The following is a 24,346-nucleotide window of genomic DNA, read 5'->3' as shown; positions in this document are numbered from 1 at the left end:
CCACTTACCTGCCACACTTGTACGCTTGCGTGGATCCTCCCCCTTTGTGCGAGCCGCCAAGACTACTGGTGGACTGACAAATGTTATGACTGCAGGCGAGCCAACGTTTCCGCTCAAAAATTTAGTAGTAAATCACCCTAATCAACATGACCAGCAAATTGCAGCAATTGGACATCTTTTCCTCGCCGTGCCTGAAAGCATTCGAAACAATTGATTTCCCGTTCAAACCATTGCCTTCATAGGAATATTTATCAACTGTCGAGATGACATATCAAGACGTATTTTTTCTTGGGATTGGCATAATAATTGATTGTGTGGAACGGATTGTTGATAAACACATGCTCGTGCATTACTTCGTTGAGCAAAAATGTCGGTTGAAATCCAATTTGCATGACCGCAAGGGCGTTTGACTCTATCTCCCAGCAGCAACGGTGCCTGTTCAAACACGCTGCACTGATTTACAGATGTTTTATTTCGATTTGCCGCCTAAATGTCAGTTGTTTGCTTTCACCTTCATATGAGGTTCTACTAATTTATAATGCGAGGAGGCTCAGAATGGCAATACAGGCAAAGGGCGCAACCGTTTATGCTTTTTTAGCGTAACAAGCAGAAGCAAAAGAAGATGTTATGCTGGATTGGTATGCAACACAAATCTGGCCACTAAAAGATGGAAATGGACTTTGAATCTATTACATGTAGGAGCCTCTGTTTCTGCATCGTCCCACCCAATGTTTCCTCTCCCCAATGAAAAGAACCACAAGTGGACAAACTACATTAAGAGAGCTTGATCGAAACAATGAAAAGGTAAACAAAGCGAGGCGTGTTGAAAAAGAAGACTGAAATGGTTGGCATCAGGTGCCATGAGGTCAGAATTTGAATGGCTTTTTAATGGAGTCTGAAGGGAGATGACTGATTGGGTTGTGGCCAAGTCAGTAGTTCAACATTGAGCTCAATGAGGATGTTTTGTTTTTCTTTGCTGGTATAGACAGGTCGTAAAAGAATCGTTTACAAGCGGAAATTTAATTGAAAGCCAAAAAAAAAAAAAAAAAATGCAAGTGAAGAGCTCCAGGTATTGTTCCCCCATTCATGATGAGTACATCCTGTCTGGTGGCCGGTGCATGTGTGAAAGTTTGTGTGTTTATGAATTCTCTTGCCGCTAAGGCAGTTGATGAGATTAAAAAAAAAAAAAAAAACAACTGAAAGTGCGGGAGGAGGCTGCCTCACTGTCATTTAGCTGTCATTCAATTACAGTTGCACTTGTCCTGCCAATACTTTAATTACACTCTCAATAATTGTTTTGCCACTTTTGAAGGAGAGAGGACACTGGAGTGTGACGAGGAGAGACGGAAATTGGACAAAGAGGAAAAAAAAAAAACCAAAGCCCGTAGCATACAAAAGCGCATATACACAAGCACAAAAGCACACACATAACACAAATAGCGTTAAGGCATTCAGCTGCTCCGTATGCTTCGGAAGATACAATAGACTCAGATTAGATTTTGTAATGCCACCCACATAATACATCTGGAGCATTGGAGACCGCTTTGTCTTGGTTTATGTCCCCAGCAGTGAGCTGATGATGTGGGCACACGGGGGCTCGAAGGCTTGTATGCTTATAATTGCTCCTCCACAGCATTATGGTTAAGTCCCCTTCCACCGCTCCTACACTTTCCGCTTGATTTGTTTGTCTCTCCACTTTTTTTAAGGTCTTAACATCACTAAGCACACATGGCACCCTCTCATGTTTACGCTATCTCAAGCGTTAAAAACATGTTTATTAGTGTGCGCGATCATACGTCCACACAATTCTACACGGACGGTAAAGGGAAGGCTTCCATGTAACCAACTTTGAATAAAAGGGGGTGAAGCGTAACAAAATACGCTTGACGAAATGAATGCAAACCTTTGAATGTTTGCGTGAGTGAGTGCAGGCGAGGGGAATAGCGATAGCTGCACTTAATACATTCTTTTAGCCGTCTCAAAACTACAAATGCAAGAGCAAAACTGTCGCAAATGGATTAGAGCATATTTACCTGCGCACGCAGTGGCTCTCCAAGGTAGCTTGATGAACTACAAGCGGGAGGCATACACAAGAATAAACTAGAGGAATAGAGTGTAGAAATTTCACTTGAATAGAAAAAAAAAGGAGTCATACTGCATGGTCCCCCTGTTCAAGGCCAGAGAGAAAAAGAAAGAAAGAGAGAGAGAGAGAGAGAAAGCTTTTTGTAATTGAAAGTTTACTCAGCACCACTAAATTACGCCCGTTTGTACCGTGACCGTACATCGACCACCGGGTTGATTTTATTCGCACCAGAGTTCAATTATTATGTTCACGCTTGAACAAATGAATAGCACCAAGGGGTAAAAAAGTAACTCAAGCTCAGTTAAAACAGACTAAAGGGTGCTGGTATGAAAGCACCTTCAAGACAATCTGTGCATGCTCCACACTTGCTCCCCTGAGGCATCGGCTTAGAGGAGGCCACCTACCTTGTCAGAGAGAGCAGACTGCTTTCTGCCTTGGGCTAATGGGACTCGTGGATAACGGCAACCTTCATTGTAATATAAGTAACGTGTATAGTACGTACGGAAATGTATAATTGTAAAATACGAGTCGGCTGAAACTGCCATAGTTTCACTTGTAGTAACATAGTTTGTGAAAATTGCATGCGGTCCAATTTGAAAGTGAAGTACGAGTATGAAGTAAGAGGTAATTTTAGAAAATCCCAAATGAAATACATTTTTATGTCACAAGTAATCAAACAAAATGAAGAAATAAATAAATAATATTTCTTTTGTTAAAAAAAAAAAAAAGTGAGATCCTGACGAGCAACAAACCCGGACGTGTGACGTCGCTTTCAGACAACAATAGCTCTCATCTGAATATCCCGCTGTACTGGAACGTACAGGCAAGTGCTTTAACGCAAACTGATGAATATCCAAGGTGGAATCAAGGCTTGACTTCTCCCCAATGGTCGCCTCCATAAAAAAAGGGCAACTGGTCATCCAAGGAATTAAACGCTGTCGCATTTGCTTCTTTGGTTCAATTCACACCACAAGCTGTCATGTAAATGACGAGCCCAACTCCCCATTTTTTTTTTTTGTAAACGTGCACTGAAAATGATGTACCCTGCCAAACAGTAGGCGCTATTGGAGTAAGCACATCGTGTGCTCTGCTACATAGAAAAAGGCGAGGGGAAATATCTGTTTTGAGGCACAGTATCAATTCCAGCTGCATCGATGCTCCCTGGAAATATGAAGTTGGAGAATGACTGCACTGAGGGCTAAAGGTGTTGTTGTGCCCAACATATTAAAAAGCTGAGCATAAGGGGAACAAACCAACAGTTCAGTACAATTCCATTTTATCGGTTTTGTTTATTTTCACGCATAAAGAAGGCTACGGCCTGTAATTGGATGTGAATCACGGGTGACTTAGTTTACAGCTCACAGACTCATTACCGTGATGGACACTCGTCTATCTCCGGAGTACCAAGAGCCACCTCGCGGACTCAAGTCAATAAAGTCAAGGGCACGAGAGGGGTTGTTGACTAATGGCTTGTTTGTAACCGTGTGAAGCCACCATAAGATAACTAAACTGTGGGACCACTGAACAGAAGCTACTTCAGTTCGATCAATTTTCCGGAAAGGCCACCAGCCGCTAGTCCCACTGCGACACTCGGGCGATGCAAAGTGGGTAGGAAAGTTTTTGATGGCAAGGGATTTGAATCCAGGAGTGGTGAGAAGCTTAATCAATGATCATGATCCTGAATCTAATCTAAAATCTTGATGGATAACAAGAAGTGGTGTGGGATATATGACTGTAATTTTTCATGAATGCAAGTTTCATGAAGGCAGAGGCTCATACCAACGGGAAAACAAATCACCCTGTTTGCCGTTGTTTATATAACATGTTGCGGCCTTCATATGAAAGTCATCTATTTCAAGCCGACTTGTTAATGTAGTCTTTCCGAGGCTGAGGCATTGATAGATGATGTGATAGATGAAGTCCATGCATACTTTATAAAGACCTTATGAGAGATGCCAGGGTGAGAAATAGATGTGAGCGTTATTTCCCATTCAGTCACAAAGTAATGTGCAGTCGATCTCAAAATTCACTCAAAAAGCGCCTTTTGATATGCCGCTTTTGCTCCACGGTCCAGTTGTAAGTAAATTATTTTGTGTGTGTGTGTGTGTGTGTGTGTGTGTGTGTGTGTGTGTGTGTGTGTGTGTGTGTGCGCGTATCTAGCTAGCTAGCTAGCTAGCTAATTATTAATTATAACATCAACATACTGTGACAGACAGAAAGTTTGCTCATCTCATCATTCATTTAACAGTCCCTAAAGATCTTGGATTACTCACTACCTCAGTACTCTGGCTTTTCTCTTCATTTTGCATTCAACACATACAGCGCATAAATTCTTCCTATCTCCCATGTGTCCACATCTCTGCGGTTGCTTTCTCATTGAGTGTCAGAGGTGTTAATAAGAAGATGGCACCATGATAGGTGACATGTCACATGACGTCTCTCCGATCCGAGTCCAGCCAAGCTTGTCGCTGGAGCCGCGATGGATCTTCTTCCTCGTTTGAGAGCAGACAGGACGTGGGTGGCGGCCCTCTTCCTCTCGCAGCCTGTGTGACTGCTGCATCTGAGCCACGGGGAGCACCCAAGGATAGAAAGGAGGCCACGCTTTATTGTATGTAGCCTACAGGGGTAGTCGCTCTTCACCACAGGTGTTTGCCACCTGAGAACTTTCCTCTATCCAATACAGCTGCAATGCTACCTGATACATGCAGCATTAGGTCTGCATTCAGATGGGCTTGTTCCAAAAGAAGCCTTCGGAAGCATCATACGAGCATTTTTTTTTTTTTTTAAATCATGACAGCCCAAGTCTCTCCAGATGAACTACTCAATTTATTTTGCATGACTGCAACGTAAAGGAGATGCAGTAGAGCAGTACTGGCCAGAACTAACCCCCCACACCCTGCCCACCACCTCCTCCAGCTCCTCCTTTTAGGTAAGCGCCATCGAAACCTGCGCACCAAAACCAGCGCACCAAAACCAGCAGACATTCAAATAGCTTATTCCCTCTCGCCATTAACTCCCTAAACAGTCATTCAAATCTATAGTGGCTTTTTGCATTCTTGCACACCCCTGTTGAACAGTATTACCGCACTGATCATTGTAGCTCCAGCTCTGTACATACTTGATCAATTGGCATTGATCAATATTCCTCAGCACCAGACACTTAAAAGCGCTCAAGGACTTTCTGTATAATTTCACACCCAAAGTTGTACTGCAATTACTGCTACTGCTCACTTAAAAAATGGTGCATCAATTATCTGCACCTACTGCACAACCGTCATAGTATTGTACTGCACCACTGATCACTCTATCTCTGCTCGATGACCCTGCACAGTGTCGCACGGCTGTCACTGGGTGTGTTCTAAATATTTGGCCAATAAAGATGATTCTGAGTCGGACAAAAAAAAACCAAAAAACAAGTCAGACCAACAGGTTTATAGCCCTACCCCATTGAGGGGCGAACAATTGCCACTGATGGCGAAGGTAGAAAAATGCGTGTTCCGTCAGAGTTTGTAACGATTTGTTCAAGGTCGCAAATGTTCACATATTGGTTTACCATGTGCTTTACAGCCTCATTCCATATGCTCAAAACATTTGTTTTTATTAATTTTTTACTACTGCATAAACCCAAACAGAAAAAGGACCACTTGTATCCTCGATTCCTCAGCCCTTTTGTTTTCACGATTGATAAACAGCCAAGACCAGCCCCACTCAGAACTCGTCAAGGTGCCTATTTGTTCTCCTAATTACCATTTTGGCGCATAATGACAAAGGAAAACACAGCCCTCCAGTCATCATTGTGAGTGTGAAATGGTGGAGAAAATACTGATAGAAATGCATTGCTCAATAGTCACTTGCTAATGAAACACAAACACCGCAGAAATGTGTTTGGGGTTCATTTCAGTTTCTTTCCTCATGGCATACAAATGTATGGCACGTCATTGTCAAATACTGTATGTGTAAGCGCTAAAAATGAAGACCTGCTCTCCACTCATGTCTTTACAATCTAAACACTTTTTTCTCATGCATTTTGAATTTAGGAGTGTAAAGCATTCATCATTTGGGTTCCACGTATTTCAATTCTACTCGCTTTGGCGCAGAGTATACATCTTACATGCAACATAATGAATTGACAAATTTAATGCTAATCTGGTAACTATACTTTTAAAGGATTGTGGGTAAATGACATTGAACCGGGTGTGAAATTTGTCATCACGCAGTTGAGTGTCCATGAAGGGCATTGAGCAGACACCCGTCACTCATCCGTCATATGTCATTCCGTGAATGCTTTTATGCTCATATGAGTTCAAAACATCCCCAAATCCTCCTGCCGTGCCCATCGCACGAAGCCTCCGTGCTCACGGAGTGAAATGTCCTCTCAGCTCTTGAAACCACAATGATATTATTCACATGGAAGCAGCCATTATTCATTTTGTCTGCATTTCACAGCTTCAAATCTATTTTATGCACCTGGAGAATTGTTTAGCTTGACTGCATTTAAATGGTTTACTCTCAATCGCGCTGCGTGATAACTGTCCTACAAAAGCTCGTAACTGCGGCATTTAATTAAACCACAAAGGCAGACAGAAGGAGTCTGAAATCCTGGGTAAATACCATTTGGTGACTGCATGCATATTCTGCCACAGTAGATGTGACACCTTAGGAATATCGAAACAGCAGCAGCAGGCAGAAAGTTGTAAGTGGGCCAAATCAAACAGTGGAAAGTTGATGTGGGAGGGAAATCATTTTAACTGAAACTGGAGAAGAACTGTCATTTTATCTGTTAGTCTTCAGACCTGTCAGGAGCCTGAAAAGGCAAAATTTGAATACTGGTCACAGAGTGGTCGTTTGTTAAATTGAAAACTATTATTTTCATGTACACTTTGGAAATTCTTGGCTACCCCACCTTCTAAGTTCTGATTCGTTATTCGTGTTGACAGTAACAAATGGATTTCTGAATCGAATCATTTACTCCTTGTACTCTTCTGAAATAAAGGCATGCATGTCATTGTCCAGCTTATAAAAAAAATCTAATTTAACTCTTTCACGCCCCCTGTAATCTGATAACGTGATAAACTGTCCACTGTGGTAACTTCTGTCCCTGAAAGGGTTAATTATTTGAAAACTATCTGCTGAACTGGAAAGAACTGCTATGTTTTGGTTGCCGTTACGCCCTCTGGAAAGTTTGTTCTTTTTAATTTAAAATCTCTTACTTTAGGATTCCTCTCTGTGCAATGGTCAAATGTAAATCCCGAGTTGGTTTTGATCCTGTCTGTCCCGGAAATGCTCGCTGGGTGGCACCACCTGTACCTTTTCGTTCAGAAGTTAGCTAGCTAGCTCGCCTGCTGGCTAGGAATGCTAGCCGGCTAACGCTCATCATCTGCCACACTGTATCGGATCAACGTTTTCACATTCATGATGCTGTGGTCGCATGTTACAGGCTTTTCAGTTTTTGGGTCCGAACAGGAAATCATTCTGACGTCTGTGTATAAAACTTTTCAAGAACGCTAAGAAAGAGCAAAATCCCATTTTGATGCTATCTTTGTAGTATAAGTGTATCCTTAGCCATATGGACCACGATTGCTATGAGACATTGCCCTTTCCACCTCAGTCAAAGCATAACCATATTTTGTGTTATACATTGTGGCAGCCGTGCTGACTGGACAGTGCTCGGGATCCGCCTGTCCAATTAGCAGTTTCTCTTACCCCTGAGAAGTGGTCCCTTTCTGCATGGCTTAGCTCGCCGCATGTGGGCCACGTCACCTACAGGTACTGTCGCACTATTGCTTGCAACGCTCGCGGACCTTCCACGCTTAACAATGCTGGTGTGTTATGCAAGTTTTATATTTTTATACAAGTTACGCCTCTGCTACCCTTTCAATGTCCACATGAAATCGCTTGCATGACTATATTTTTCCCTTCGGTGAACTTTTGAAAGCTCATTTGTAACGTCACTCACCTTCATATTCTGTCATTTAGATTCTGTTTAATGCACGTATAAAATAAACGACTACCGAAATCTAAAGGAAACAAGTGCCTGTCAAGACCAACAGGACTGCGACGTATAAACCTTCTGATCAAACGGCTCAATGGCCTCTTCTACTCTCTTGTCACATTTACTCAGTGAGCAAATCCATACTTGCCCTCCCCCCTAGTTTAGAATAGTGGAAATGTTATTTTGTCCAGGGTTAACTGCAAATGATCACTTGACTGCTGAAAGTGGGCTCATGCAGGTCCCATTTGATATCACTCCTATTAACATTAAAATGATATGATCATATCACATAAACTATCAAATTAACCAGAGAGTATAATTCAAGAGCTAACCTTTCCATACATAATCAACTAGGTTGAATTAAGAATTTGTACACACTGAGCTGATTGCCAACCCAATTTTCTGGGGATGTTGTTGGTCATGTCTACCTTTTGTGTGTGTGTGTGTGTGTGTGTGTGTGTGTGTGTGTGTGTGTGTATAGAATGGTGGTTGTTGAACTAGTTAAATGCCACACTTAACATGTTCAATTTAACTGTATAGATAAAGGTGACCGTGAAAGTAATTTGTGTTGTTTAGAGGGCAAATTTTATTTCATTTTGGCATTTCACTCAATTTCGGAACAAATTCTAAAAGTAGCTAACTTAAAAAGACAGTTGCTAAATCTAGCAACAAAAATGCAAAGCTGATATGGAGTGAATAAAGGGGCTTTTTATAAAGGTAATCCAATAAGGATTAAACAATGACCTCCAACCTGTGCCTCATTTTCTCAATTCAACTGCCCTTCTTTAGAAATTTTCTACAATACAAAGATAGATATTTTTCCCCAAAGCAGGTTTCCCTTGGTTCAAGTTTTATGAAAATGAGCTTCGTAGTATTTGCGTAATCCCGCTGCCATACAAACAAACAGTCAAAGACTGTGCCGGCAATGATGGTGCTCCAGTGCTGAGGATTTGCATATCATCTCAGGGCGTGTTTCCTGCTCTTTATTTAGTTGCACGCCCTGCAAGGACTGCAATTTTTTTTTTTAATGAAGCAGGCAGCAGAATGCCATTGTGTATGAACAAGTTCGGTCATACTGACTGGACGCTGTATTTTATTCCCTGAGCTGACACGTCATAAAACATGGCGCCTCCACGTCACCCTTGTTTGACCTTGAGGACGCAATAGTGCTCACAAAACCTGACAATACAAAACCTCCATTCCTGGTCCACTTTGCACGAACTCTTCTTATTTAAGAACCTTTGCTCCCAATGATGATGTTGTGCATTTAATGGACTCACTGTTAGTGACGTGTGAGTGGAGAATCCCGCTTTGAATGGAGACATACAGCAGACGGTATGCATGAACCCTCTTTGACCTTCTCCTGCTGAGGTAGACAACAATGTAGCTTTTGCCATTAAGAGCCTCTTTGAGTGCAGATAAATATTAGCGGGTGAGCGGGGCAACATGCTCGCGACGTTTAAAACCACATTTTTACGATCAGAACAAGATTAATCAAGAAGAGGCCAGGCGGATGTCAGGACATAAAACGATGCTGGGTGGGATGATTGAGACGTTTGGGATGCAGTCCATAAGTTGGCTGCGGCACACCGATTCATTGCAGAATGGCTCATAATTTGGTGGAATTTTCATCGGAAGGGAGATGAAAATAAAAATGAGGGATTACAATAAGAAAGTAATCCTTATTTTGACATGCATTTTTTAATCATATGCTCACATGCTCAAGAAGTGGTTTCCTAATCCATTGCCCCTGCATTAATAAATATAACATACTGCGTATGTTTAATTCATTAGAACTGTGCGGCTCCACTTTAAGCGCTTTAAAATTTGCTTGATGTAAATATGTGCGTTTATATATTTACGCTGGTATACTGGTTAGCACCTCCGCCTCACAGTGCAGACAGAGGTGCAGATTCTGGCTCCGGCCTTCCTGTGTGAAGTTTCCATGTTCTCCCTGTGACTGCTTAGGTTTCCTCCTACTATCCAAAAACAAAAGCATCACAGGGTAATTGAACACTCTGAATTGTCCATAGGTGTCTTTGTGAATGTGAATGGTTCATTGTCTATGATGTGTGCCTTGCGATTGGCTGGCAACCAGTTCAGGGTGTACCTCACCTGATGCCCGAAGACGGCTGGGATAGACTCCAGCAAGATAAGCTGCTCATATAATGGATGGATGGATTGGATCCATGAATAATACCATTTGGTGGTGTAACCTTTACTTGCAAAAACGGCATCAAGCCTGGGACAAATTGACTTCACCAGACTATTGCATTCTTCATTTGAAATGCTTTTCCAGGCCTTTACTGCAGCCCCTTTCAGTTGTTGTTTGTTTCGGGGGGTTCCTCCCTTCGGTCTCCTCTTCAGGAAGTCCAATGCAGGCTCTTTTGGGTTACGATCCGGCGATTGACTTGGGCAGTCTAAGACCTTCCATTTTTTTTTTCCCCCCCCGATGAAGTCCTTTGTTGTGTTGGCAGTGTCTTGTTGCATGATGAACATTTTCCTGATTAGTCAGGGTGCATTTTTCTGTAAGTTGCCAGACAAAATGGTTCAGTAAACTTCAGAATTCATTCTTGCATAAAATGGGGTCTTACACTTTTGAGTGGTATATTTTGCAGTATTTTTTTTTCCCCGAGAGTGCCTCTTCACTCAAATCTAAGGAGCCACTATTTTCCCATCCTTTCAACTTTCACCCTCTTCATTTTGCTGCCATTTGTGTTGTGACGTGATATTTTTTTTTTGAAAGAATGTGCAGTGCAAGAAGTCGAGTCATCATCAAGCTGTTGTTTGCGGTTTGCTGTCTCCCAGCTGCTCCTTGTGTGTGTGTGTGGGTGTGTGTCTGTGTGTGTGGGTTTGTGTGGGTGTGTGCTCATTCCAACTTCAATCGGCCTCAGGTGTGACCTCAAAGCTGTAGCTGCAAGCCAACGGAAGGCTGTGCAATCCAGTGTCGATACCATCCTGGTTTTCCATATGTTGACCTTCCGCTTCTCCTCCTTGTCATGCTCCACCCTTCCCAGAGGACACTTGAAGGTGGGAAAGAAGAGGAAGACAAATATATGACGGGATGAAAAGACCATCCGTGGCAAGCGATGGAAAGGCGAGGAGACAGTGACTGGGGAGAAAACAAATCTACTTATTGAAGGCAAAGTGCAGGCGGATGTCACTCGGCGGTGTGGAAATGCATCCTGACACCTGTTTATCGCCGCATATTCGGGTATTAAGAAACGTTCGGAGGGACTCACACATTTGAATACATTAGCATCTCCCCCTGCTGTGCAAATATCAAAGCTCAATGAGGCATTGGTTCCTTGTTCTGAAGTAAAGGCCATTGAGCTGGTTAAATAGCTCGCCAGGGTGGATCCACTCATTTCGAAAAGCAGCGTGGCTCAGGTGCATTTGTGAGCGCCCTCACACATGGAGACACATACGACCAGAAGTGGAAGATATGTTTTTTTTTCTTCGATATCTCTCTAGCTGCGCCTCTACGGATACTCATCAATCATGAGCTGTGTTGTATTGTCAGCCTCCCTGGCCACTCCCTTTGCTTTCAGCCTGTCAGTTAACAAGCCGTGACACATGACAGTGATGCATGCGCCTCTGAGTGATGCCTGGCATCAGCTCTTATTGGGAAGGTATTGAAATGCTCCGGCACGGGGGATGCGGGTGGGGGGGGGGGGGTTATACCCATGAAATTGTATTTTTCGCATGCTTATGACAGAATGTTAAAATGGCAGCAGTGCTCGCCTGATTTTCAATTAAACCTGGCGGGAGCAGGCGCAGCTTCGCTTTGTCCCAGCGTCTGGCAAGATGGGCCACTGTGATGTAAAATCAGCTCCCCGGAAATGGTTGTTGTTTTGACACGCAATGAAGAAAACACTTTCAGGAATGTAAATAACTTTCTTGTGTTCTTGGCTAGAATGAAACCTTGTCGATGCACCTTTCACAAGCCACACATTAGTTTCACAGCAGGCACATGCACACACCGACCCCCGAGTGGTGCCCAAGCACCTGTCATTTTAACAGTGTCGAGTGTTTATTCCAACAACCATAGTTGCCTCTCTTCATCATTTGTTGTTTTCTTGACTTAATTGTTGACTTCGTCAACATACAATACATAAAATCTTTTCGAAACAAATTGAATCATTTTGGCAATGGGGAACCTTTTTTTAGTTTGAGCACCTGCTCCCCAAATTGTCTGTGCATGTGCTTGGTACACAATCAGCTCCTTGGAAAGAAAAGCTACATCTCCCTCTGTTGCTCTATTAAAGTACTTCAATTACGCCTATTTCCCAACTAAAAACAATTTGAACGATTTGGCATGGGCACTCTCCAAACTTTATTGAGGCAAGTGTTGCCATTGTTGTATGTACAGTACTTTGCATCAGGCAAGGCTACACTCACAGGCCACAACTTGAAGCAGACTTGAGCTCTATTAATAATAATCACGTTTATTTATGAACAACTTTTCACTTTTACTCAAAGACACTTTGCAGTACATGTAAGCACATGTAACCTAATGAATGCTAAAAATGTCCTTGTTGACTCTTCCTCTCTGTATTTGTGTGTGTGTGCCCCCACAGGCTCGGTGTCCCTCAGTGTGTTCCTGGTCTCCCTAGCAGTGACAGTGTGTGCAGTTTGGCTTGTGGCTCTTTGTGGCGTCTGCGGTTGGTGTCAACGCAAGCTGGTGAGTGTATGCACCCATGCACGCCTTCATCTACACACGTACACACCGACACCCACCTACACGCGCACGCACGCGCGGTGTAGCTTCCAGCCATATTTCGAGTGCCGCAAAAAGCTTTAATAATCAGAGATGCTTAAATGTCACTGTGTGCTGGGAATTTGAATCTTTAAAGGGTAATTTATTGAGGAAATAGCAATGTGTGCAAACGTTTACGGGACTGCCTAATCCAAAATAATGATGCACATGTTCATTGAAGTGAAGTCTTTTGGCTTGTTAGACGGTAATTAATGAAACAGAATCTGAAATGCGGGCACCTGTTGCGTCACTTTCCAAAAACCACGGCAGCTTCAGAACTGTAATTCATTCCCAGAAGCAGCTACAATATTAGCCAAGTGTGCTGACACAGCCTCTGTGAGACGACAACAAAGATTGAGCGTGCTGACCTCTGTTAAGGGCACATCACTGTGATTATGTTCTATGAAATGTGATTGATTAAAAGGCAGGCAACCCCTTATCAGTCAGTCTGAGCAGCATGCCAAAACTGCCTTCCCCGCTCACTTGCTTTGTGTGAGTTTTCACTCAACTTGGAGCTCCACAACCTACTCGGAGTTGATCGAACAAAGACGCTAATGTGATAAAAGCTATTTCCAAACTGATTCATCAAAGTTGACCTGGACATTTTTTTCAGCGCAGTGCAGCAATTTGCAACATTTTTGCAATTTTTTTTTTCCAGCCCGGCATATCAAAAAAAAAAAATACAAACAAATTCTTAAAAATACATCTCAACTTTACGCTAATGGTAGCTGTTGAAATTAGTGGGAGTCCTCATCAAATTTCTCTTCAACAAAGAGGCCCATCTGATTTTGTGTTCCATAGCATATCATGTTGCAAAGACAGAACAGGCAGACTTAAAAAAAGCATTTCTCTCTTTCATTGTCTCAGGCAATCTTATCCTTTTATTGTATTTCAGGACACATTTTTAAATATTTACACTCAATTGTAGCATCCACACGCGGAACTATACACTGACATCAGTGATTATTTTAAGACGAGCGGTAATCGGAAATGCCAAAGCTAGTCAGGCTAAACGCTGTTATCCTCCAGCAGCATCTTATTTTTCTACTCACAGACCCACGCAGATGGATGAAGAGTCTGTTGCCTTGTTGGCTGGACATTTTGCCACTCCACAGAGCGTTGGAGTAAATAAGCCAACGTACCCTGAATGCCATCATGCTCATATTACAAAAAGGCATGAAAACCGTCGCTAGCATTCTCAAGGGGTTAGCTTTGGTTATTCGAATTAGATTCACATTGCGTTGCCTTGTGTACATGAAATGCGCTATATACTGTAGCTGAGGAAATTAAAACAACTCCAACGATCCTACAAGAGCAACGGTCAACCGGTTCACCGCTGCATTGCCGTGAAACTTAATGGCGCACAGATGGCAAGCCTCGGCATCACAGCAGGCCGCGCAGACAACAAGCTTCTCTACATAATGTTTGCATTAAAGACACGCCCATGATGGGATTGTAACGAGATTACACCATTATAGCGTATATAAACCAGGAGGGTAATGATCTCAGCGGTATCCTGTCCCTTCTTGTTCTCTTCCCTGAAACATGTTAAATGAGATAGTCCACCTGGAAGGAAATGGAGCAGGGAATGGCTCCTGATTTCCTGTTGCGGAGTGAGCTAGTCGAACGGCCAGCTCTTTGGAAAGTCCCTGCGGCCCTCTCCGGTAGCACTGTTGTAAATGGATCTTATTTCCAGCTTGTGACAGTCCTGTTGGAGTAGCAGCGGCAGCAACCCGACAGAGCAGAGGCTCCACTGGAGGAGGCGACGGGTGAACTGCTGGCCTCGCGAGCCGGGCCGACCAAGCACATGCGCACGCACAGGATGATGTCGTATTTTCCTCTCGCATCGGTGCATCGCGCTCTGGTTCGGTGTGAGGCGGCAGCCGAGGAGTAACATGGATGTCGATTAAGCTCTTTGTCTTTCCACCACTTTCGTTGAAGAAGTGTTAGCCTCTCAATGGTGTGAAGGCACATTAAGCACTTCCCACTACATGCACTAGCAAGTAGAACTGTGATAAATGGGAGTAATGCACAACAATTTATTGATGACATTAGTCTCGTCTCCATTTCTTGTGATCTCATCACCCTTTAAGTTTTATTTTGGCTGTGTCCTACATTAGATAATGATGTGATTGGCATGTTGCACAACCCCCCTTTGAATATATTACGTTGCTGTGGCAGACAGTTCCTTTTGTCAACATGCACATTAGTCAACAATAACCGTGTGCACTTACATAACACATTCGAAATCTAAAGGTCCAATGCATGATTAGTATTGTATAAAATCTGATTTTGTAAAGAGAGCACAATGCTTGTTTCTGTTTGACGCCGTCAGAAAAAAATATATAAATTAATACCAAATGATGTTTCGGTTCACAGAAGACACTGGCAAAGCACTACATTTGTTTCAGTGAAATTCCTCAACTCACTTCAACTTCGTTCCTTGGTGCCAATATGCCATAAAAGGTGGTGCCAAATCAGTAAAAGTATACTTATTTTACCTGCCAGATAAGTGTGGGGGTTTGCCATGACTTATCATAAATTTATGATAATATATATCATAAATTTATCGAAAGCATTCTGTATAGGATCTCATTACAATGTGCAGGTTTACTGATTGTTGAGTATGTTTTAACACTGTACAACAGGGATGTCCAAACTACGGCCCTGTGGGCATTTTGTGGCCTACCATCCATTTTTCAGTGGCCCATATTAAAAATGACATTTGACACGGCCCACAAGGCGAAAAAAAAACAAACTCAACTAAAATAAAGAGGGTTGAGGTGGGCAGAGTGAGAAAGTCAGCTGTCGAAAAAAATAGATGCCACTACTACTAATAAATCCATTCACATTCTGAACAGCTTTTCTGGATATGCAAATGATTTCTTCCACATTCTGCTGCACCAAGGTCCAATTCATGAACATGTCACATTAATAATTCTCACCAGTTTTAAAAATGGTCAGCTGACTAGAGTTTGCTCTTGTCTTTTTTTCTGAATGTGAAGATGGGATTCGGGTACTGTTCAGTGCGGGGGTGAATCCCAGTCTAGTGTGATACAGGGCCGTTGGCCACCCAAAAATTTTTCAAAATCCGAAAGAATTTCCTTTATCGCCTTAAACAGAAAGCTGCTGTGTTACAATTTTCCAAAGCAACTTGAAAATGTTTCCAACATATTGCTTGCTTGACTGGATTTAGCATGTTGAATTAATTGAAGAATTGTAAAGTTGGCCCTTGCTTACTTGCGTTTTGATGAATGCGATGAAAAAGTTTGGACACCTCTGCTGTACAAAATACACACAGCTGTGAGTGTTGACCCAAGATGCCAAATGTAGTTTTAACTCTAGTGATCGTCAGCAGCCTGTTTAAAACAATATTGTATGTTGCATCTTCTGGTTTTCTGGCTATTGCCACACACATTCCTTGTTACTGACACAGATGATCAAGACATGTTTAGTAGGCATACAGTCTGGGCTCCCTTGATCTCTTTTCTCTAGGAGCCCGATATTCCCTGGACTCGTCATTAGAATGTAAACGGGCTGTAATTTGCATGCGCGTCTTGTGTTCCTTTTATAAAAGTTATGCTGTATGTTCACGTAGGAGGAATGTTTTCGCCTTGAACATCACATTCTAGTATCCTAAACCTTTCTTTTTTCCCCCCAAAGTCCCAGTGTACTCTGACGGTGTCAGCTTTCATAAAAGCAAATGTTTGCCTGCAGCTTCACGTGTCACTTGTGAGGAAGGCCCGTGCCAGTTTTGCCTATGATTCATAGGTTAATAGACAAGACATTTTGAGTAAGTGTTGCTTTCGGTGTTTTAGCTTTGGCGACCTGTGCAAAAGGGTTTTTTTAAATTTTAAAACGCCTTGTGTGCATCGGTCTTGCAACCTCCTTCGTGCACATTGCTTCCTGTTGTGTAAGCTTTTGAATCCTCCATCATTTCCTGACACTCCCTGCTATCTATCGGAATGACTTTGACACACGTGTCCTTTTTAAAGGCAGCACTAGATCCGAAGGCTGCTATCGTTTTTTTTTTCACATTGTTAGCGGGGAAAAAAAAAAGTGTCACCTGTTCCAGGAGCTCTAAAGGTTGAACACGATCCATTCCATAGTGCTGGTCAACCTGCCAGTAGGTGCTAATTTCATGGAAATGCAGTTTTAATTGGGTCGTTGCCGTGTCTGCCTCACGGTATGAAGTTCAGCATTCAAATTCAGTGCGGGGTTCGGCATGTTCTCCACACATGGCCACATGGCTCACCCACATTTTTAAGTTAATTAAAAATGCTAAGTTAACCACAAGTGTGAATATTTGTGTGACTGGTTATATGCGTTATTATGCGGTTGAGATGTGACCAGTACAGGCTTTACCCCATCTCTCACTTAAAATGTCAGCTGGTATGGGGACCAGATTAGCATTTCCTATCCCACTTATTATGACCGTAACATCGCAATCATGCTCAAAGAATATTTTTTAAAAATGCTTTTTTTTTTTTTATGCATACAACATAGCGCAACCATGGGCACGGGGTAGCCCCCAAGGTCAACATATGTAGCCCTTGGGTCTGTTCTAAAGGTTGCCCACTGGTGATGGGACATTGTGATTTCCAAGGAGTATTGAAAAGCTGATCATTGAACACTTTCAGACTTTTTTTTTTCTTAAACCAAGTGTTCCTTATTGATGCTTCCTGCGAGATATCAGAAACATGATCAGTATCTCGCTTACATGTACAGTATATCGTTAATTATTAATAAGAACATCTAATGTTAGGTGATTTGAGTGCATTTATTTCAGAGGTGTGTATCGGTACCCACAAATTAGCTCTCAGTTTTAAAAAGTTTGCTTTCAAAAAAAAAACAGCAACGATATTTATTTTCAATTCAAATTTTGACTCCGAAGAATTGACATCTTGCCTGCGCCGCCAATTGCGGCTGAATTTTTTCCGCGCTCTCTTTATACTGAGTAACTATCTTGAATTAATTTCCCGTCTGTCATCTTTCAAAAAATGAAACACTCCCACGCTTCTGCCCTTTTGTCCCCTTTGTAGGCGTGATACGAGTGTATTGCCGCCACCTGGGCTGCCTTCCACCACGTTTCGTAGCACCATCATGCGCGTCTATCGTCTTTTTCTTCGCTGTCTGACTCAAGCTGTCTTCTTGTTTGTCTTCTTTTTCCTCTAAGGCTCAGGTGTTCTTTCTTGGAGGGATTGCTGAAGTGTTGCAGACTGAATGACAAAATGTAAAGCATCTAAAAGCCATTTTTTGAACATTCTGCAAAACAACGCAAAAGGATTGTAATCAATAATGGTCGTCAAACACATTCACAGAGTCCTGGCATAACTTGACTTTTGAGGCTGCCATGAGGATAGTTTGCTGGTACTTTTTTTTGTATGCTCATAATAGCTTTTGGAGTTGAAGGTTCCTCTTTCTCGTGCAGTGGTTCTTAACCTTTTTTTTTTACAAATTCAAGATATTAAAAACAAATACAAGTAAATAAAATTTAAAGACATATGGATACTTTTTTTAAAATTGTACGACGTACTATCACGACAGTCACACGGCGGCTACTGAGCAAACTAAATTTCCCGCTGCACTGATTGGACAAGCAATGTAATGCGATCATCTGCAGCCAGCGATGGCCAAGCGGGCGTGTCATAACTAATTGACATTTTGAGTCAGGTGTGTCTTAACCTCCATGGCAGAGGCTCCGTCGAACCCCTGAGACCGATTCACCGAACCCCAAGGATTCGATCGAACCACTGTTCTAGTGCATTTCTGTTATCTGTAAATTACTGAATGTTTTTACAATCCTTCATGACTCAAGCTCCTTATGATTGAAATAATTTGACGTCATCAGGCGGCACAGGTGCTGTGGATCTGCGGGTTCTGTGCGGTGGGGCCTGATGTTGTTGACATTAGGTGGGATTTGAACGCATCAGTGTTAGTGCTGCTAACATCTGTTTCAGCAGCAGTGGCTATTTGGTATTCAGAAGGCCTTCTGCCTGCTGCTTCTGTGAGCGCTGTGCTGTTTGAGCCGTGTCATAACTTGGAGCGCAGCTGAGATTGGACCTGACCACATTCATAGCTCCATTGAGTCAATTGTATGAGCAACATTTTTTTTTTTTTTTTGGATCGCCTGCGATGTTGGGAGTCGCAGGAGGAGGATCAGAATGAGGCCTTTCAGCATAGTTGTGAAAATCAATAATTGCAGAGCTTAAATAAAATGAATTAGGATGATAATGACCAGCCATTAGCATTATCCGAAGCCCGAATATTGTCAGTGACACATCACAGTCTGTGATTGTGTTAATGTGTGACTCATATGATTCAACGTTAATTCTGGTTAACATGCAATTATGTTTTGACAGACCAACGATCGCTCTTTTCTAATTATGGTGCGATGTGTGTAATATTGAGCAAGCATGCGGGCTCTTGCTGTCTTCGTTCAAACAAACACAGCTGGGTGTTGGAAGGCAGAACTCTGCCAACTGATGCAGACAGAATGCTAGCTTCTTTCATTCCGTATGTCGAGAGCCTTCAGAAAAAAAAACAACAAAAAAAAAACAGCACACCATCACTGCGGGGTGTCTTCCTCGCCTTCACCAGGCATCACTTTAGGTCTCCGTTTGAAAACACGTTTGATAAAGTTTGCTGCAATTTGAATGGGCTCACACAATTAAGCCATTACATCACATCGGGCTGTTTTGAATTGATGGCTCAGAGCCAAGCGGCATTGTGATCGTGAAACGCCTTTGTCATGTGACCCCCCCCTCCCAAAAAAAAAAGTAGCAGCTTTAAATTAGACTTAAGTATTTTCAAGGGTATTTGAGTGGAGGATTAGAGGGAAATTGCTCATTCTTCCAATTGGTTTGCTTTAACTCTCATTTGGGGCGCTGAGCTGATTTTTCTGCATTGTGCATGTCATAAGAGCTTTGTCATATGCGAGGCATCCCTGCAGCATTTATTCGTCTCACATGGGCGCGCGCGCGCGCACACACACACACACACACACACACACACACACACACGCACACACACACACACACACACACACACACACACACACACACACACACACACACACACGTGTTTTTTTTAGGAAGAAGGTGACTGCTCTGAAAGTGTTGCATCACGCATGTGCACGTGCACGTGGGAACGAAAGCAGTGGGACTCGGTCAGTGGCCGCTGCTGCATGTTTGAGTCTGTTCTTATTTTCACCACCAGTCCACTTGAGACTTCCTGCCACTCGCTGCCTCAGTCACTTCGCACCTGTCACTCCCCTCGAATCCCCTTTACCACCCCCCACCCCCCTCTACCTTTGTCTGACACCTTTATTTATTTATTTTTTAGAAATCTAATTTCTATTTTTAGCTCTCTCGCTCTCTCAGCAGTGGACTCACTCATTTTCTTTGTCTTCCCAATGTCCTGATTTTTTTTTTTTTTTTTTTGTATAGGACACCGTTGAATGATATAATGACTAGCCTGTGAAAGCTTGTCTGCTGAATACTTAATACTAGGTTATTCCTTCACTGTAAATACGCCTGGCTATGATCCTATTGATGTCACAGGTTTTGTAATGGGTCCACACTTGCTGGATTCAAGACGTGAGCTGTAGTTTGAAATGATATCAGGAGTTATCTGGGCCAAGCAGTTTGCCTGGTGCATCCTGTGTAGGCTGAGCAGCTATTTGCATCCCGAAGTAGTCAATGATTCACAGATAGATGCGAATTATTTCGGTCTCGATCAGAACCTCATATGTAAGCACAGTGCTGAGTGCTTGACGCATGAGGAACTGCATTCTCATAGATAGGCTCAAGATTGGCTGGTGCACACTTGAGTGGCAGTCATGGAGCTCTGGTAAACAAATCTATACAAATCTTTCTCTAGGCACGTCTCATCATTGCACCTCCTGTTACCAGAGTGAGTATTGATCAGACAAGGGTTAAGACCTTACTGTAGACAAGCGCACAAATCTGACTTGTGCTTTCACATCCACAAACCTGTCCAATTGAAGCTTACTGCCGTTTCAAGTACCAATATGGACCTTTTAAATATAATTGTGCTTTTTGATACACGGACAATGTGCAAGGGCTCAGGGCAAATTGTCACTTGTTACAGGTATTTACTGTACAGCAGGAGTCTCAAATTCAATTTGCCTGGGGGCCTGGGTGCTAGGGTCTGGGTGAGGCTGGGCCGCATCAGGTTTTCCCCCCAAAAATGCATTTATTAAAAACAGAAAAAAATATAGTCTTTAATGCTTTTGCTTGGGCAGCAATCGTGAAGGCAGAAGCGGCGGGTTGTTTACGTGTATTCAATGTGGGCACGGTCACGTTGCCTCTATAGACCGGGTACTGCGAAGCTATCGGCCTCCGAATGAGACAGCCCTAACTATTTAGCACGGTGGTAGTGCTAGCACAAACAGCAGCCATATCAAACTCGCGCGGGCCACACTAACATTCAACTTTCATATCAAGGTGAGGGCCTCAAACTGGCATCCTGCGGGCCTCATTTGGCCCGTGGGCCGCGAGTTTGCTGTACAGTATTATTTGTATTCATTGGAAAGCTTTTATTTTGAAGCTAGCCTGTGTGTTAAGCTATGAGTATGTTAGCAGCATTTTTAAATGATGGCGCAGACGCCATTTTTTTTTTTTTTTCTCTTCAAGTATCCAAATTACTGAAGGAGCTGTAAAGTGCAAGAGAGCAATACTGTCGACCAAGAGAGGGTTCTGCGGGCTCATGTGAAGTCCCAGTATGCCATAAAAACTCCCAGTACGCTTGAGGCACTCCGTACCGCTGCGTACCGGCCCATTTAAAGTAGTGCACAACCATAATGCTCCAGTATGATCAGCCTTGGAATAGCATCCCCCGGGCCTGCAGCCTTTGTTAGATCCTGTCATACACACCATGCTGTGGTCGCGTGTGTCTCAAATGAAGAATCCTTTCGTATTCACCGTGTATCACGGCATTACGGCTAATTCGGGCAGCTTGTGACTTAGCCACTTTTTGCCTCATATTGTAGCCAAATGTCAATGGAGATTACCTCCATTGTGATGGTGGCCAAACACTTTCGATCCTAATAAGCTTTTCTAGTAGAATGCGCCCAGCAACTTTTTTTTTTTTTTCAATTGTCATTATTTCCACGAGAACAACAGGTCACGCTCGAGCTGTTTAAAATCAGAATGGAGCGGGAGTTTCCAGACGCTTCTCTCCAGTGCCCAGACGATTACCTTTAAAGCGGCAATTGCCATGGAAATTTCTGGGTGGCTGCGATTGATAATAATAGCCAGAAATGGCACTCCGCCGCAGATTCGATTTGACTGAGATGAGTATAATCAGGAGACCATCAGGTAAAGGACGGGTGTTCAAGAGATAATAGGGGTGGCTTCTTTACATGCAAAAACAGTGCTTCAAAATGACAAATGCACGCTAACCTTTTGATTTTCTCTCCTGTGTCTGTGTTCCCCCCTCCCCGCGCTTGGATCAAGGGGAAGCGAAATAAGCCGGGAGTGGAAACGGCAGATACTCCAGACTCAGCACGTGGGCGAGGGGAGAAGAAAGCCATCAAGTAAGTGCCTGGTAACTGGCTGGGCTTGAATAGTCTGGCCATCATGACCTGCTTTTGGTTCATCTTCAAGGCTGTCAATTTAAACAATGACACTAACCAGGCAGAAAAAGAGGCGTGTTGTTTATTTTCAAAAGCTCTGCAAGAAGTATGATCGAGCAGATGTTCACTGGAGGCTTAGCGATTTTCATGAGGATAGATTATAGCCGCGACGTGTCAACTGTGACTGCACGTGTGGCTTCCTGGGTGCAGTCAGCTTGCCATGCCCGTGTTAACTTTGATAAAACAGGAAGTGTGTGTGCGCGGTGGCATTTTTTTTTCTCTGTGAAACTGTCAAGAGTATCAAGGTACGAAATGATTTTCAAGGTGCTTTTCTCCCTCTGATGAATTGAGGCTAAAGGTCAATACTGGAAAATGCCAGCTTTGTAATGCTAAGTACAATTCTTAATTCCGCAAATGTCTTTAACCTGTTCACCGCCACTCCTCCTCTTACATGCTGCTGTTCCCGTTTCCTCTGAATGTCACGCTTTCCCTTTTTGTTTCCTACTTGAATGGTTTAAAAATGGTTATGTCAATGTTTTGTGATGACTTTTTTTTTTTTCATTTTCTCTCTGACTTACGGGCTCCAGCAACATTGATGTCCGCTGTTGTTCATCTCCGCTTCCAACTCTTCTCTTCGCGCTTTGCCTCTGACCACTGCTGTGTGACTTGTATGACATCAGCGATTCTGCTCACCTTTTCCTCCTTTACTACTGTGATTTATCTTTCCGCCACATGTCTCGTGCATTTGTGCCTTCTGACTTCTCATGTCGACAGTTTGGCTTTGGGGGCCTGCGGGGGGGAATCCTGATTTCGGAATGCTCACTCAAATGTGTTTCATTAGGGGTACCATGCTAGGTGAACAAAACGTCATCACATGCTGTTGTGCTCCTCTTTCCTTGCTGCCTCTCTCCTTCTAATCGCTGTGGTGACTCTTCCAATTCGGGCTGGAAAACAGCCTCCCATTTCATGCGGCTCTTAGCTCCGATGCTTCCTCAAACCGAGCTCTCGCATCATCTCCGGAGAAGGAAGGCACGCTTGTTGCAAAGTACTGGTTAGTGCCAAGGCCGTCCGCAGTTGTGTTGCTCTGACCTGTCTTTCTGTTTGGCCACAGTGATCTAGACAGAGACTTTTGGAATAACAATGACAGCAGCACAGTGCAGCAGAGGTGGAGCTCCTATCCGCCGAAGGAGTTCGTACTTAACATTTCTCCCTATGCCCCATACGGAGACCCTCGCCTCACACTCAAGTGAGTCTTGGTCCAAGACTGGTAAGAGTCTTCACCCTTGAGCAGGGCTGTAACGAGACAGGGACAGCTCCACTCCTTTCCCTTCCTTTCCTTCCTCTGTATCCCTTTCCCTTCCCCCTGTCACCCTGGCTTCACAGTCACCACCGCTTACCACTCATCTAATGAAAGCCATTCAACGTGCCCGTTAAATGACATTTCGAATTTAATCTCAATGATTTTGAGGAAAACATTTCCATATGAGTAGCGCTGCAAAAGGCTTAGTTTAAAGGCCACCGTCTAAATGTTCTAATACGTTGCAAAAATGCATACAAATGGCTGCTTTCAAGCCTGAGTGTTATGGTTAAATACAATTTTCTTGAACTATAGTGTAGGAACGACAAGAAAAACAAATGTAGCCAATGTAACCATACCGGAGGGAACAAGTGGTTACTAATGATTACTCATCATCTGCTCTGGAAATGTGAGTGGGTAAAATGTCATACACGCACATTACAGCCTGCCCGCCACGGCCATCCTATTATTCCTGCAGAGGATAGCAGCGCGGCCCTGCAACTCCCTCCGGCTCCTTCCTGCTGTTCCTCCTCACTCGCCGTCACCTTTTAACGAACGCTCAGGCACATGTTCCGATACCCACTCCACTCCCTACAGCCCTGCCGGTCATACTAACT

The 24,346-nt window shown here is 43.2% G+C and overlaps 1 protein-coding gene across 3 annotated transcripts in view; it reads left to right on the top strand.

Annotated features, from left to right (window-relative positions):
* syt7a (synaptotagmin VIIa) overlaps positions 1–24,346 on the top strand; it is a 77,229-nt gene that overhangs the window by 23,452 nt on the left and 29,431 nt on the right. For 2 of the 3 annotated variants that reach the window (XM_019857047.1, XM_019857048.1), the window contains exons 2-3: positions 12,656–12,759; positions 22,314–22,393. In XM_019857047.1, coding sequence (XP_019712606.1) covers positions 12,656–12,759; positions 22,314–22,393 — 184 coding nt within the window. Of the gene's footprint in view, positions 1–12,655; positions 12,760–22,313; positions 22,394–23,543; positions 23,679–24,346 lie in introns of all 3 variants that reach the window. The other variant, XM_019857046.1, reaches the window with a different exon arrangement.

The sequence above is a fragment of the Hippocampus comes genome, unplaced genomic scaffold, assembly GCF_001891065.2.
Source record: "Hippocampus comes isolate QL1 unplaced genomic scaffold, H_comes_QL1_v1.1 scaffold186, whole genome shotgun sequence".
Taxonomy (NCBI): Eukaryota; Metazoa; Chordata; class Actinopteri; order Syngnathiformes; family Syngnathidae; genus Hippocampus; species Hippocampus comes.
Note: the sequence above shows the minus strand (reverse complement) of the source record. Positions and strands in the feature narration are given on the sequence as shown.